Consider the following 16621-nt stretch of genomic DNA (forward strand, 5'->3'; position numbering starts at 1 on the left):
CCAGCCCGCCTGCTTGACAGCGGCGGAACAGCTCTCTTGAGCGGAAAAAAGACAGGGCCGTCATAACCACCCCAGAACATAAGTAAACCCTCTCTCGTTCCTGCCCCAAAACATAAACATGGCTTTTCTAGTTCAGTGAAACTGCAGAGGAATATTGAGAAATTACGATGACATAAAAAATATTTTAGGGTCAATGTCGCCCGTAGCCTTATGTCTTCAGGAAACCAATCTTGGTCCACAACATATGAATATTCTCAAACATTATAAAACTTTTAGACGCGATCGTGAGCAGGCAAATAGACTTTCCGGAGGCGTCGCGATTGTCGTACAAAGCGGCGTCCCTGCTCGACAAATCAAGCTCAGAACAAAACTTGCAGTCGTTGCGGTCAGTGTCGTCAGCTATAAAACAATTTCTATCTGCTCTGTATATGTTCCTCCACATTTTACATTAAGAGTCCACGATCTACAAGAACTAATCATTGAACTTCCAGAACCATATCTAGTACTTCGGGATTTTAACGCTCACTCTCCTTTTTGGGGAAGCGAGCGCTGTGACTCTAGGGGTCAAATAATCGAAGATTTTATCCTCACAAGTAATGTATGCCTTTTAAATACAGAAGAAGCAACATACTGCTGCCCTACCTCGGGGAAAGTGACCTTTATTGATTTGTCACTTTGTTCACCTTCTGTTTTTAATGATTTTAAATGGGATGTCATTGAGAACCCATATGACAGTGACCACCTCCCTGTACTAATCACTTTAACTTCCTCACCGAAAATAATCCCAACAAAACCCCTGCGCTGGAAGCTTCACCTAGTCGATTGGTCACTTTTTAGAGCAAAGACAACTTTAGAAAATATAGTTTTAGAAAATCTGTCCCTCGACCAGATAAGTGAAAAGTTCCCTAATTGTATTATAACTGCCGCACTCGCAGCTATTCGTCAGTCGTCAGGAGTGGTGCGACAAAATCATAAAGTATGGTGGACAAAACACTTCAAGGAAGCCAAAAAACTACAAAATAGAGCTTGGGGTAAATCTCGGCGGTATCCAACACATCAGAATCTCATAAATTTTAAGAAGGCAAGAGCCATAGCTCGGTACGTTCGTCGGAGTGCCGAGAAAGCACCATGGAAGTTATGTTTCATCTATTAACAGTCACATGACATCTAAAAAAGTGTGGACGCTGGTTCGAAAATTGAGTGGTAACTTTTCACCATTCACAGTTCTTTTTTTAACAATACCTGGCACACAAACATGCATAGGGGAACAGGCAGACATATTGGGGGAACATTTCGCTGCAGTTTCAAGTTCATCACACTATACGCAGTCCTTTTTAAAATACAAAAACACAGCTGAAAGACAAAGACTTCCAACAAGTGGAGGTGCTAATGAAAAGTACAATCTAATTACCCTCCAAGAAATAAACAGAGTACTGTCTGGCGGAAAAAAACTGCTCCAGGATGTGGCCAAATGCATTATGGAATTCTTTCCCATCTTATTGAGCCTGCCGTAGAAGCACTTTTAAGATTCCATAACACAGTTTGGATATCAGGTAAAATACCTGAGGTCTGGAAAAAAAGCTATTATTGTACCGTTTCTTAAACCTAGTAAACCCCCAACCTCCCCTAGCAGTTATAGACTTATAGCCCTTACCAGCTGCCTGGCCAAATCCTTTGAAAGTGTCCTGAATATAAGATTAACCTTTGTTCTCCAATCCTGTGAACTTCTTGATATCCACCAGTGTGGTTTTAAAAAGGGGTGCTCCACTACACATCACCAAGTCCGTCTTGAAAATACTGTCAGAGAAGCTTTTATACACGAACAACACTGTCTTGCAGTCTTTTTCGATTTAGAAAAGGCATATGATACTACCTGGAGGTTCGGGATTCTCCAGGACTTAGCTGAGCTTGGCATCCATGGCAGAATACTGAACTCCATTAAAGACTTTTTATCTAACCGTTCATTTAATGTCCGTCTAGGCTCAACCCTTTCGAGGGATTTTATTCAGGAAAACGGAGTGCCTCAAGGGTGCATTTTAAGCACAACTCTTTTTATTCTAAAAATGAATTCTCTTAACAAAATAATACCAAGGTCCGTTATGTATTCACTTTATGTAGACGACCTCCAGATAGCTTACACATCCTCCAAGACATCAACATATGAAAGTCAAATAAATCTAACAATAAATAAACTGACATGATGGGCAGACAGAAATGGTTTCCGGTTTTCTCCACAGAAAACAGTGGCCATTCCGTTTTCACTCAAACGAGGCTTACAGGCAGACCCTACCCTACACCTTAACGAAATAGATTTACCCGTAAAAAATGAACATAAATTTCTAGGCATAACATTTTACAGAAAACTCACTTTCCTGCCTGATAATAACGCGTTAAAAAAGAAAACTTCCCGATCACTGAACATACTCAAAGTCCTTTCACATAAACACTGGGGTTCTGACAGGGCAGGCCTTCTAAAAATGTATCGCTCTGTGGTACGGTCCTCATTAGATTATGGTAGTATAGTATATGGTTCAGCAAGGCCATCGTACTTGAAACGACTGGACCCAGTGCACAATTTAGATTTACATCTTGCAACTGGTGCTTATAGAACGTGGCCTATAAACAGTCTTTATGTTGAAAGTAAAGAACCATCAATCACAGACAGAAACATCATGCTGACATGCTCTTACATTCTAAAAATCCGTTCCTACAGAAACATATCTCTTACGAAATAGTTACAAAGTGTCCATCCAGAACACTCTTTACTAACAAACCACAAACTACCAGGCCACTCCTCCTACGTTTTGAAGAGATGTGCCAGAGTCTCGGCGTACTGAACACATTACCTAACATTGCGCTCAGACGATAGCCACTACCTCCATGGTACAACTTTCCTGCAATATGCGATTTCACTCTTACACAGTTTCACAAAAAGCAAACCCCACAACAACATATAGTACAAGAATTTCTTGCTCTCGAGGAAAAGTACAATGGTTTTACGGACTTTTATACTGACGGTTCAAAAACAGATGCCTACGCAGGAAGTGCAGTAGTACGAGGGCATGAGAAGGAAATAATCAGACTTCCACAGTGTGCATCAATTTTCACCGCCGAATGTCACGCTGTATGTTTAGCCGTAAAAAAAATAGTAAGTGAGAACCTCAGAAACAGTGTTATTTACACAGACTCCCTTAGCTAACTTACAGCTCTCCACTCTAGAAATGCAATTACCCCGATGCTCGGTGACATCATACACAACATAACAAAAGCCAGAGCTCAAGGAAAAAACATAAAATTTTGTTGGGTGCCGAGTCGCGTCGGAATTAAATGCAACGAGAGAGCAGAGCTCTGCGCTGCGAAGGCTCGTGGAAAGCAAATAAACAAAGTAGATAATCCCGTTAAAGATTGCATAAATTCGGTACTTTGTGAAATAAAGAAAAAATGGCAGTCTGCCTGGGACAATGAAGCCAACACCAAACTACACTTCGTAAAACCAGTTTTAGGAGAATGGAAGTCCTGCACCCACCAAGAACGCTTCAAGGAAGTCATTATTTGTCGTCTTCGTATAGGACACACGCACCTGACACACGATTTCCTACTGACAAAAAAAGATAAACCTATTTGCGAGGAATACGGTGTTGAAGTTACGATTAACCACATTTTATTCTCTTGTACGAAATTGCAAAAACTAACGAAAAAGTAGTTTACTCAATTTTATAACGAATACATCCCTTTTCGTCTGTTATAGTATTGTAAGGGGGCGCAAGGGGGCGAGCTTGGATGCGAATGCCGAAACGGGTCACCGACGTGCCCTGAGGAGGGCGCGGGAAGGGGCGCCCGTAAACCGACAGTACACGTTGGCGGGAGTCAAACTAGTTCCTCTCCTTCAAAAGCGAGGGAGCGTTTATTTCCCTTTCGCTTCTTCCCCGTGCAGCTGGGTGCCGCTGAGACGGCGCCTGCGGTGTACTTCGCGTCCGCTGACTTGGGGAATCGTCACACCCCTCTCTTTGTTATGAAGCCTGCTGCACGGCACTGGTGTCGAGCGGCGCTTGTTTACGCCTCTGTAGTCCGTAGTAGATAACAGGCTTCCGGACCCGGGAAGACCGACGAAGCTGGGGGTGCAAAGGGGCCGCACTTGACTGCTGTTGCCGCGCCGAGGCTGTTGTAGACGGCTCGGTGCTTAATGAGCAGCGAGGTGGGCACAGCGGTTCCGTGTCCGTTGTCGCTGCCAGTGCAGGAAGAGGCTCCTTGTCGTCTGAGAGAACGCCGGGCGTCCTTCGCGGTCGCACATGGTCCGCGTGTCTGTTCTACAGCGTTCCGTCTTCGAGTTCTATTTGAAGCGAGGAAGAACTTGTGGGATGGCGAACCGTTCCGGCTATCCAAGCTGGGGCTGGTCGGAAGTTTCGAACAAAGTTTCGGAAGTTTGCCTTCGTCCGGCTCGCCGGACGAAGGCAAAGAGCTTTTGCGTGTGTTGCTGTCGCAGCGCACCTTTTGCTTCATTTCCTTGTAGTCCACATGCGCCCTTAGGCCGGGGTGCACTCGTTGAATGGGCGTTTGCAGTTGCCTGCCCATAAGGAGCTCAGCGGGAGGGGACCCAGTAAACGCGTGCGGCGTTTTTCTGTAGTCGAAAGCAGGATCCTGTCGATGTTTGTTTGGAAATCTCCAGGCGCTGCCTTCTTGAGCTTCCCCTTAATTGTCTGCACGACTCGTTCCGCTGCTCCGTTCGATGCCGGGTGTTATGGCGGGATAAGAATACGCCGTATTCCGTTCTTGCTCAAGAAATCAGCGTACTTCTCGCCCGTGAATGCGGTGCCGTTGTCGGAAACAATGATGTCTGGAATGCCATGTGTGGAAAAAATGCTTCGCATGCATTGAATTGTGGCGTCCGCTGAAGGTGCATGAACGGGAACCATTTAGAGTAGCCATCGACTAAGACAATCACCTCGACCCATTTAGAGTAGGCATCGACTAGGACGGAAAAGTAGTGTCCTTGGAATGGACGACGAAAGTCGACATGCAGTCTAGACCATGCCTTCTTCCGAAAAAGTCATGGATTAGACTGTGCTTTCCGTCCCATTCTCTGGTGTTCTTGGCAGATTTTGCAAAGCTGCACTTTCTGTGCGATGCTACTGCCGAGTCCTTCCCACCAAATGTGGCTCCGTGCGACTTCTTTCATCTTTTCAACACCTGGGTGAGTTTCATGAAGCAGATCAAGAACTTCTGCTTGTAGTTCTTTAGGAACGACGACTCGTGTTCCTCGCAGGACGCAGTTCTCATGAACACTCAGCTCTGTGCGATTCTTGTGAGCGTCCAATCATTTCCTCTTGGCAGCTCGTCACCAGTAAGGAGCGCCTGGCGTAGGCGTGACGTAACAGGATCACGATCGGTAGCTTTGGCAATGGCGGATGGCGAGAGAAGTCGAGGATATGAATTTTCAAGCATGAAGATGTCAGCAGGCTTGGGTACTGCGCAGGGCTCTGTAGGAAGCGGTAGCCGGCTCAGCGCGTCGGCGTTGCTGATGCTGGTGCCAGGGCGGTACACAAGCGTATACTTGTACGCTGACTGGGTAATTGCCCAACGTATCATCCTCGGTGATGATCTGTCAGGAATAGGCTTGTCCTGCCCGAGAAGTCCCAGAAGTGGTTTGTGATCAGTTATCACTTCGTGATACTGATACTGATGGAACTTCGAGACACCGGAAATTAAGGCAAGGGCTTCTTTGTCCAGCTGACTGTAATTCTTTTCTGCTGGAAGAAGGCTTCTCGATGGGGTGTTCCCCTGTTTCATCTTTGTTTGCGAGAACTGCTCCGATTCCGCACGGTGAAGCATCGCGACTGAGAACGATTTGCTTAGAAGAATCGAAATGATGCAGTACCGGTGCTGAAGTTAGTAGATCCTTACTTTCTCTGAAAGCTTGTTCCTCTACGCTTGTCTACTTCCATGGAGTTTCTTTCGTAAGCAGCAGATTCAAGGGCCGGAGAACTGTCGAAAGGTTAGGCAGAAAACGCCTGTGTAAATTAATTAGTCCAAGGTAGCTCTGAAGTTGCTTGACATCCTTGGGACTTGGAGCAATCGCGACAGCTTTTATTTTCTTTGGCCTCAGTCCATCTACGTTTATGACATGGCCCAGGTACTCAGCTTCTGTCGCCAGAAATGAACACTTCTCTTGCTTGAGTTTGAGGCCTGCTTCCTGTAGACGCTGTAACACACTGGCTACATTACTCAAGTGATCTGAGTCGTGCAGTCCCGTTACCAAGATGTCATCAAAGTACACGGTGACATGGCGCATGTCTTGTAGCAAATTTTCCATTTCTCTCTGGAATATGGCCGGCGATGAAGCTACTCCGAAAGGTAGCCTAGTGTACTGGAAGAGGCCTTCCCTTATAAAAATGGTCTATAGACTTTCTATAGACTTTTTATAGACTCTATAGCCATCCTATAGACTTTTCCTTTTGTCTATAGACAGTCTATAGAAACTCTATGCACTAAAGTCTATAGCTGCTTCAATTTCCTTTTCTCTATAGACGGTCTATAGACTCTCTATAGACTAAGGTCTATAGCCGCCTCAATTTCCTTTCGTCTCTAGACTGTCTATAGACCCTCTATAGACTAAGGTCTATAGCTGCCTCAATTTCCTTTCGTCTATAGAGTGTCTATAGACACTTTATAGACTAAAGTCTATAGCTGACTCAATTTCCTTTTGTCTATAGACGGTCTGTAGACTCTCTATAGACTGAAGTCTATAACTGCCTCTATTTCCTTTTGTCTATAGACGGTCTATAGACTCGCTATAGCCTAGGGTCTATAGCTACCTCAATTTCCTTTTGTCTATAGACTGTCTATAGACTAAAGTCTATAACTGCTTCAATTTCCTTTCGTCTATAGACGGTCTATAGACTCGCTATAGACTAAGGTCTATAGCTGCCTCAATTTCCTTTTGTCTATAGACTGTCTATAGACTAAAGTCTATAACTGCTTCAATTTCCTTTCATCTATAGACGGTCTATAGACTCGCTATAGACTAAGGTCTATAGCTGCCTCAATGTTCTTTTGTCAATAGACTCTCTATAGACTAAAGTATATAACTGCTTCAATTTCATTTCGTCTATAGACGGTCTATAGACTAAGGTCTATAGCTGCCACAATTTCCTTTCGTCTATAGACGGTCTATAGGCTCTCTATAGACTACGGTCTATAGCTGCTTCAATTTCTTTTCGTCTATAGACGGTCTATAGACTCTCTATAGACTACGGTCTATAGCTGCTTCAATTGCATTTCGTCTATAGACAGTCTATAGACTCTCTACAGACTACAGTCTACAACTACCTCAATTTCCTTTCGTCTCTAGACTGTACACTATAGATAGTCTACTGCCTATAGACCAGTCTATAACAATCGTAATTTTATCTAACAATGTTCGATACACTGACCTTCGACTAAGTCCAGAACAATGTCAATTTCTTTTTGCACTGTATGTTGAGGGGACCTGCATCTAGTGACCGCAACTATGTCGGGATTCCCCCACCTCCTTCGCTATTACGGAAATTAAAATGTATTGCGTAAGGCCATTACAACACCCTCCTGTATATTGTTTTCAGGAGCCTTGACAAGCTCCTTTTCGTTATACCGTGACGTATATTGACGTATATACCGTGACAAGTAAGCCGAGGAAAAGCAGCCGTTCTTGAAGTAAGGGCGCCCGCAAACTGTACTACATCGAACGAATACGCTGTCCCTTAAAGGAATCGCTCGACACAATTCCATTCCATCTTTCGATCGTTACTGTCCAACGTGCTGAAATAAGAAACATTTCATCAACGGTTCTACATTTCTCTTTAAAACGTCCTGAAAATAAAGGGGGAAATCCGGGTGTGAGAATTCAAGGAAGCGCCCATCCCTTAGAAACATCTTAGATTAATCTCAAAGAGCCTGGTCCTCTGTGCGATTAACATCTGCCATTTCTACCTTTGCAGTTTGTATTCACGTGAATAAGTGCTGCGACGCAACAATCACAAAGCCAGTATTTTTTCGTTCCTACCCTTGCACCTGTTGCTTCGGAGCCGATGACACGCTGATGTGGCGCATATCAGTTTTCTAAACACGAACACACGCAAAAAAGACGTTATACTATGCAACCTTATAATTACTATTTGAGAATTGTACCACATACTATTCGGTGGGAGATGCGGCGCGTATACCGACAAGAAGTTAGATTTCGGTTCTGTTTTCACGAAAACAATAAAATTTTGAGAGGGTAAGCGAAGAATTTAAGCTGATAAACCGATTGCCTTCTCTGGTCTTGGATATCAGATCAAGCTGCACAAGGCAAGAGTGCGAGCGATAAAGATACGAGCGTGAAATGGTTTCTGTTTCACGTTTTACCCAGTTTACCGCGAGACGGCGGAAAATCAATCGGGCTGCAAACAACCCTGTGCGTGGCTGCATCTATGGCGTTGGTGTGTTTTTCGCAGATTACGTTTTCTTCAAAATCCAGCTTCATCGTCCGCTTACGGTAAGTCTACACGTTTACATTTTATTCATTTGGTCTCCTAAACCACTCTAAGCAGAGCTGTGTGTGCAGAACAGATTATGTGCGCAGTTACAAACGTCCTATCTTCGTTTCTAAGGCGGAAGCCATCGGGCTCTCGACTAATGCCGCTTATCTCTGTGCCGCTGTCTTTACTAACGCGCGGAAAGGCAGTCTGTGCGATGCCCTTGATGATAAGCCGCTCCTCGCGAGCTGTCTACTAGATTTTTCGTGTTTCAAGGTAGATGCACGGCCAGAAATGTCGTTTAGCCTGTGAATGACGGCCGAAATGAAACTGTGTGTTAGTTAGCGCCGTGTGAGCTAAATTTACTTTGCACCTCCGAAAACGTACTTACATACAGTCTCGTTCAGTGGTGGATTACATTTATTTTCTTATCTTTGTGTTATCGCCTGTCTGGACCATGGAGTGCTGTTCTTTTGGAGGTGTGCATTGCTTGCTACGTATGGACGCTCGCTCGGTGCGCGTCGTGGACGCCGACGTTTCAGCAAAGTTGTCTTGTAACGCTATAGACTGGAGCGCGAGACGTTTGTCAAAGTTGTAGTCAAGCGGCGCTGGAGCAATGCTTGTAGTGTGGTGGGTGAATAAAATTCGTTGCTGGCGCGAATGGCCGGCGTGCTCAAACACCGCGAAGAACCCACGAGCTCCATCCCATCTCCCCTTCGTTGCACACGTATGGATTCGTCCGTGTCTGTCATCAGAGCCGTTAGCCGCCGCCGCTGGCTTGCGGGCACTTCATTTTGAAAGCTGGGTAAAGGTCGGCTCGACAAGAGGTGGCTTACATTTCATTCCGAGTGGTTCGTTCATGAATCCCGCTCGCGCGTGCACAGATTTCTCGAATACCATTTGCGCTAGAGGCAAAGTTGTGTTTCTGATTTCAGACTGCTACGTTACGAAAGCGCCGATGTGAGTCGCCGCTTATTTGCGCCTAAAATTAAATTAAGCTTTCGTGTTATTATAGCTGCGCCTATAATTGTTTCATTGAAATATTTCCTACTTTGAGCACGTTCAATGCTTTCGCTAATTTTTCTACCAGCGTTGGGTTAGGCTACCTCCATGCAAGAAACACACCTCCTACTGCGCTGTTGGGGCTGCACTTGAAGGAAAAACTAAGTGAATTTTCAGACGGTATTTTATCGTGACAGTAATTTGCTGTCTCAACCTCGCGACTGCTTTTGAAACGGCGCAGCTGCTGCCTCTGTGTGCTGTATTAGTATTCTGAATAATGAGCGCGGCATGGAAGCGCTGCAACCCGCTTGTTTCTAAGAGCGCGCGCAGATGTATGAGTATGCTGTTCCATCTTTGTGCTTCAAGTTATAGGCGCAAATCTGTGGTGAACTGGTTGCTTCTGCCTGCTGGTTTTGTATAGCTTGTGCCCGTTTGAGTATTAGCTTACGTACACTCGGCCAAATCTTTAACTGGCTCAGGTATTGCATCGCTAAATGCACCTTGTAAAAAGTTGCCTTTTGGCTACAGTGCTGGCATATTCATGTTGTAATTTGACGCATGAGATGGCATTTCATAGTTTCTTTTTGTTAATATAATGTTTGAGTGGAGTACTTGCATGTTTAGATCAGAAGTTATCAGAAATATTCATCGTCTGCCGCTACGAAGAGCCGAAACAAGCGGAAAACGAAGCAATGGTTCTGGTGGCGCATTTGCACTAATCTGGGTAAACGACTTGTCCTCCATGAAAGGAGGGGTACTTTACCCAGAGAATGAGGCCATATGGACCAGATCCATTTCTGCGTATGCCGCTTCTTTCAGCTGTTCGTAGTGGCAGACGAATGTTTCTGATAACGTTGATCTAAACACGCAAGTACTGCACTCAAACATTATATGAACAAAAAGGAACCACGAAATGACATTTCACTCGTTAAATTACAGCATGAATATGCCAGCAGTGTAGCCGAAAGGCACCTTTTTTACAAGGTGCATTTAGCGATGCAACACCCGAGCCAGTTAAAAATTTGGCCGGGTGTACCAGGCTTCACGCAGGGTATTTTGAAGCGCTTCTTCTATAGCGGTTATAAGAATAAATGCTGCAATATTCTCCTTTTTTGGATCCCTGCGTAAGGTGCACTGAATCTGTATTTTATGGAGGTGGCATTCTTAACAGCTCCTTGCGAGTCAATGCAGATATGTGGCACAATTGTTCGAAGTCTTCTGTTACAAATAATGTAAAAGGATTGCCATAAAGAGGTCAGTATTGGCTGTAACATTATTGCCATACAGAAATCAGTATCAGTACTGGATTCAGAGTAGAGTGCTCCAGGGATTAGGGGTCTTTGTTACAATGTTTTATGACGACGCATATAATCTTTTTCCCGGCCGCGGCGGCTAGAATTTCTTTGGAGGAGAAATTCTAGAGGCCCGTGTACTGTGCGATGTCAGTGCACGTTAAAGAACCCCAGGTGGTCGAAATTTCCGGAGCCCTCCACTACGGCGTCTCTCATAGCCTTAGTCGCTTTGGGACGTTAAACCCCATAAACCAAACCAAACCATATAATCTTTCGTGTATTTGCTGATATGATTGGTCCGGCGTGATAGCTCAGTGGCTATCATGTTCGTATGGCGAACTGAAAGATGCAGGTTCGATTCCGGCCTAGGCAGTCGCATTTTAATAGAGGCAAAATGCTAAAGGCCTGTGTACTCTGCACAGGTGGTCGAAATTATTCCCCGGCCTTTTCACTTCAGCGTCTCGTAGCCTGTGTCGCCTTGGGTCTTTGAACCCCATAAAACCAAACCAAAAGATCAAGATTGCCTTTCTAGAATGGCATAGCCAGGATATGCCTTGCATTGTAAAGCACATGTGTAGAGATGGAATGGGAATTTTTTTTTTCAGTTCCTCTTATATTATTTTTTCCTTTGTGCTGTACAGGTAAACATGCCCGGATGATTTACTGCAGACAACAGGCCACAAGAATGCTTCTGAGGAAACTAGCCGGACTGTTACTTTCAACTTTTATGTTACTGTGATGCATTCTTATGGTGCATGTATTGCATGTTCCCAGCCTGGATAGCTTGGAAATAAACTAAATTTGTAAGTATATTGATTGTTTCATGTGTGAACTCTGTCTGGTTACCTTTCTCAGTGATTGTAGACAGTCTATAGGCAGTCTATAGATAATGGTCTACTAATAGTTTAGTAGACAGAGGTCTATAGACTGTCTATAGACAAAGGTCTATAGCACTGCCAGGCCACACACCTATGGAATGTCTATAGCCAGTCTATAGACATATGTCTACTGGACCAGTAGACTTTTGTCTGTAGACTGTCTATAGACGGTAATCTACAGGAAGTCTATGGCCATAAGTCTATAGGTCGTCTATAGTCCGTCTATAGACAAGTGTCTATAGACGGTCTATAGACAGCCTATAGGAAATGTATGACCATAAGTCTATAGATCGTCTATAGACTGTCTATAGACCTGTGTCTATAGACTTCCTATAGACCTATAGACTTTCAGTAGACATTTGTCTATACACTGTCTATAGACAAAAGTCTACTAAAAGTGTATGGCCATAAATCTATAGACTGTCTATAGACCAGTCTAAAGGATTTGTCTATAGACAGTCTATAGACTTCATAGACTAAAGTCTATAGACAGTCTATGGACTGTCTATAGAAATTTTTATAAGGGTTGAGGCGTGTTGATGGTCACTACCCTCAGTTAACTCGTGTCAAGTTCTACCTGCTGGTAAGCGTCTTTCAGGTCCAGCCTCGTAAACTTTTTTCCACCTGAAAGTTTCTCCCAGAAATCCTCGACTCGCGGCACACGATATTTCTCAAGCACTGTGGCACCGTTAATTGTGACCTTGAAGTCGCCACATATGCGCACGCGGCCGTCTTGCTTAAGCACAGGAACAATTGGGGCTGCCCACTCAGACATTCTGACGGGTGTAAGTACCCCTTCTCTTTGCATTCTTTGCAATTCTTCTGCAACTTTGTCTTGCACTGCGAAAGGAATTGTTCGCGGTTTGAAGAATTTAGGAGCTGAATCTTCCTTGACAACAATTTTGGCTTTCACACCTTTGAATGTGCCTAGACCCTCTGAAAATACTTCTTTGTAGCAAGTCAGCAGCTCGTCAATGCTCGTAAGTGAGTCAACGGATCTGACGTCATTGAGGTTGAGCTGCAGCGCACTGATCCAGTTTCGTCCGAGAACAGTTGGACACTGGTCCGGAGCTACAAACAAAGGAAGTGTTGCCTCTCTTCGCCCGAACTGGACTGGAACAGTAACCTTGCCCTTAACGGCTGTCAGTTTTCCGCAATAACTCTTCAGAATGACGTCTGATGGATCTACTGAGAGCTCGGGAAACCGCTGTTGGAATGCGGTCTCCCCATTACGGAGATACTGGCCCCCGTGTCCAGCTCCATTCTAAGAGGTCTGCGTGCGACTTGTAAAACTGCTACAAACGGAGGAATTGTTAGCTCGCTGTTCATCTGCCACGTCTCGTAGACCTGTGACTGGATTTGAGGAAAATTTCCACTGTCTGCAAGGCTGTGAACTAGCTTCTTTTGTTGCACTGCGTATTGTGCTTTCTTGACACGTTCTTTTGCTTCGTGTCGGTAGCCCTTGAGCGGCATACTCTGGTCAGATGCCCGATCTTGCTGCATGCGTTGCACCGGGATTTTGCGTGCTGGCATACTGTTGCGTAGTGTGGCTCTCCACAGCGATAACAACTTATCGTCTGTTTCATTTGCGCTCGCATCGCACTGTGAACTGGCTGCGCTTCGGCCATGCCCTGGGCTTGCACCAACATACTTGAGTCTTTTTTCACCGTTCCGATTGCAACTAGGACCTTGACTGCAGACTCGAACGTCAGGTTTGGCTCTTCAAGCATGAGCCGTTGCATTGGCGCGTTATTAATGCCGCAAACTAGTCTGTCCCTCAGCATGTCAGGAAGGAAGGTGCCGTACTCACAGTTTGCTGAAAGCTTTTTCAGTGATGCGATGTAGTCGCTGACAGATTCATCCGGTTGGCGAGAGCGACTGTTGAATCTGAAGCGGCAGACCACCACGGAAGGCTTAGGAATGTAGTGGCCCGACAGCACGGTGAATATCTCGTTGATGGAGACTTGATCTGGAGTCTTAGGCGTCAGCAGGCTCCGTAGTAAGGAGTAAGTGCTGGACCCGCAGCATGTCAGGAACACGGACCTTTTCTTCTCCTCTGGAACACTGTTGGCGTCGAAGAAGAGCTTGACTCGCTCCAAGTACTCTGTCCAGGCTCCTCCTTCCCCTTGGAATGGCTCCAATGCTCCGTAGGTCGGCATGGTTGCAGATGATGCGATGCCGGAAAACTTTTACCTCGTCGCCAGAATTGTTATAGTATTGTAAGGAGGCGAGCTTGGAAGCGAATGCCGAAACGGGTCACCGACGTGCCCTGAGGAGGGCGCAGGAAGGGGCGCCCGTAAACCGACAGTACACGTTGCTGGCGGGAGTCAAAACTGGTTCCTCGCCTTGAAAAGCCGGGGAGCGTTTATTTCCCTTTCCCTTGTTCCCCGTGCAGCTGGGTGCCGCTGAGACGGCGCCTGCGGTGCACTTCACGTCCGCTGACTTGGGAAATCGTCACATCATCCTACACCGCTTTTAGGAGATAATGCAATTGTTAATATATCACGTGTTTTTAGCTTTCTTAAAAAAAAGGATTTCTTAAGTGCCTTTAAATGTTTTTTACCCACTAGTATGTTTTATTTCTAATGCACCTCAGCCACTTTCTCAATCCTGAGAGGACGGCTGAGGTCCCTATTCCATCGGTTGGCGACCTCGAGATCTTTGCACAGCCAAGGATGGCTGCTGAGGTTACCGACCCTCTTCAAAACTTTTACCATAAGTCACTTCTAAAATTCTGTCTTATATTTTTCTAGTTTGCACGAATTATCTTTTGTGCCCTTTACACCGCCTTTCATTTAGACTTTTGTATAACATCCCATATAAAACAATTTTCTATACCCTGAGCTTGGCGCATGATAGCCTTAGTCGCTTATGCGCCATTAAACCCAACACAACACAGCCACTATCAAGAAGCTTACTGCCTATGCCGCCCAGGTCATAGGTCCCTTTAGGCGGATCTTGCTCAGAAACAAAAACCTGCGAGAATCTCCTGAGATTAGTCGACGCATTCATAGTAAATAGAACTGAGACTGCGTTTCTGGACAGACAAGTTGATACGAAATACATACAAAACAGCTGTCAGCATCCCTCCGAACTCCTGAACGGACACGCTGCTTAGTATGGGAGTCCACAATGCCTGTGCGGAGATCACTAACGCAGTAATAGAAGCACAAATTTGGAGGCTTAGCTCCTCAATACCAGGAACGCAGATCCTGAATGACCAAAGGCAGAGTGAGAGGAAAGCCAAGCTCGAACACCCGTTTCCACGGCCCTTTACACTGACCAAAAGAGTAGCCACCCTATATCGCATAGCAAAAACGGGTGCGTACCGCCCCAGTTTATGTTTATACTTTCGATCCATTATGTATAGCGGCCATCGAAGTGAGACACCCCCCCCCCCCCCACGAGGCAGAAAATTTGGGGGCCACTCGTTTGACGCAGAATACTCCAAGTGGCGCCAAATGACTTGGCATGTCTCTGATGATAAAATTACTGATTTAGATGAACCCCAAAAATTGGCAGAGGCTCAGCGTCGTTACGCCCGGAAATTGCGAAAGCAACTTCATCCGTTTCTTCAGCCCGCCGTCGTTTCCTAGCTTGAGCGAATCATTGCAGCCTTGCCTTGTGCATGTCGGACGACATGGCCTGGCTGAAACGCACAGCGCGGTTACGCCGGGACAAATGCGACGAGCCGGGTCGGAGCCCGATATACCTCCGTCTGGAGTGACATCATCATAGCGAGCGCCTCATCGCGGCAGCGGCGCGCAGCTGCTGCTCGGCGCACCGTGGTCACGCTGGGACGACCGCGACGAGACGAGTTGGGGCTCTGTCTCTCTCTGTCTGGCGTGACGTCATCACAGCGAGCAGCTCCTCGCGGCAGCGGCGTGCAGCTGCTGCTCGGCGCACCGTGGTCACGCTGGGATGACCGCGACGAGACGAGTTGGGGCTCTGTCTCTCTCTGTCTGGCATGACGTCATCACAGCGAGTGTCTCCTCGCGGCAGCGGCGCGCAGCTGCTGCTCGGCACACCGTGGTTGCGCTCAGACGACCGCGACGAGATGAGTTGGGGCTCTGTCTCTCTCCGTCTGGCGGGACGTCATCACAGCGAGCGCCTCCTCGCAGCAGCGGCGCGCAGCGACTGCTCGGTGCACCGTGGTTACTCTGGGACGACCGCGACGAGACGAGTTGGGGCTCTTTCTCCGTGTGGCGTAATGTCATTATAGCGAGCGCCTCCTGGCGGCAGCGGAGCAGCATCTGCTCGGCGCGCCGTGGTGACGCTGGGACGACCGCGACGAGATGAGTTGGGGCCATGGAGGAAGCAAAAAGTAGTAGGGAGCATGAAGTCACAATCTTGAAGCCTAGTCAGAAAAAATATCCTGTGAAGCATCATGGGAAAAAGGCCCTCACGTGACAACGCAGCGGTAGCTCTTAGCCGGATTACGGTTTCGGTTTCGCTCTCCCGCTCTACAAGCAACTGCGCGACAATCTGCTTGTGTTTACTGACGGCTCCGTGGTGAGCACAAACTGCTCGCTCGCCGCAGCGGCCACCATCCCCGAGCGACGCGTGCGCTGAATGAGGCGCAGTGGACGCATTGAAGCACATGTTCTTTCGCTGTGCCGCTTCTGCAGTGCCACGTCGTGAGATGCTCGCGGCCTATACGGCGCTGGGAATCATCCCGGACAGTCTCGAAGCGCTCCTGAGGCCGCGCGGCAGTGCACGCATCCGTGTCAGAACAATGGTGAGCCTCTGTGCGTTCATCGAGCCGGCGGATTTGACTTCCCGCTTGCTCTTCGCCATGTAGTGCACGCGTGACACGAACGCTCCCTGGGGGCTACCTCGGACGGTATAGGCGGCCGGGCGCCCCACCCTAGCCGCTAGTGCAGAGTGCCGCGCGCGCGATTAGTCCGAGACAGGACGCTACGTGCGCGCGGCTATGTACTACATACAGTTTACATCT

At 46.7% G+C, this 16621-nt stretch overlaps 1 protein-coding gene across 1 annotated transcript; it reads right to left on the reverse strand.

The window, feature by feature from the left end:
• Positions 1-13144: 13144 nt before the first annotated feature.
• On the reverse strand, positions 13145-13823 carry LOC149337377 (uncharacterized). The gene is made up of 2 exons (XM_089554410.1): positions 13316-13823; positions 13145-13161 (listed from the first exon to the last, which is right to left on the reverse strand). The coding sequence occupies exons 1-2, from the start codon at positions 13821-13823 to the stop codon at positions 13145-13147; spliced, it is 525 nt and encodes a 174-aa protein (XP_089410536.1).
• Between the last annotated feature and the right edge of the window lie 2798 nt (positions 13824-16621).

Source organism: Amblyomma mixtum, chromosome 7, assembly GCF_055824585.1.
Source record: "Amblyomma mixtum isolate Tamu chromosome 7, ASM5582458v1, whole genome shotgun sequence".
Lineage (NCBI taxonomy): Eukaryota > Metazoa > Arthropoda > Arachnida > Ixodida > Ixodidae > Amblyomma > Amblyomma mixtum.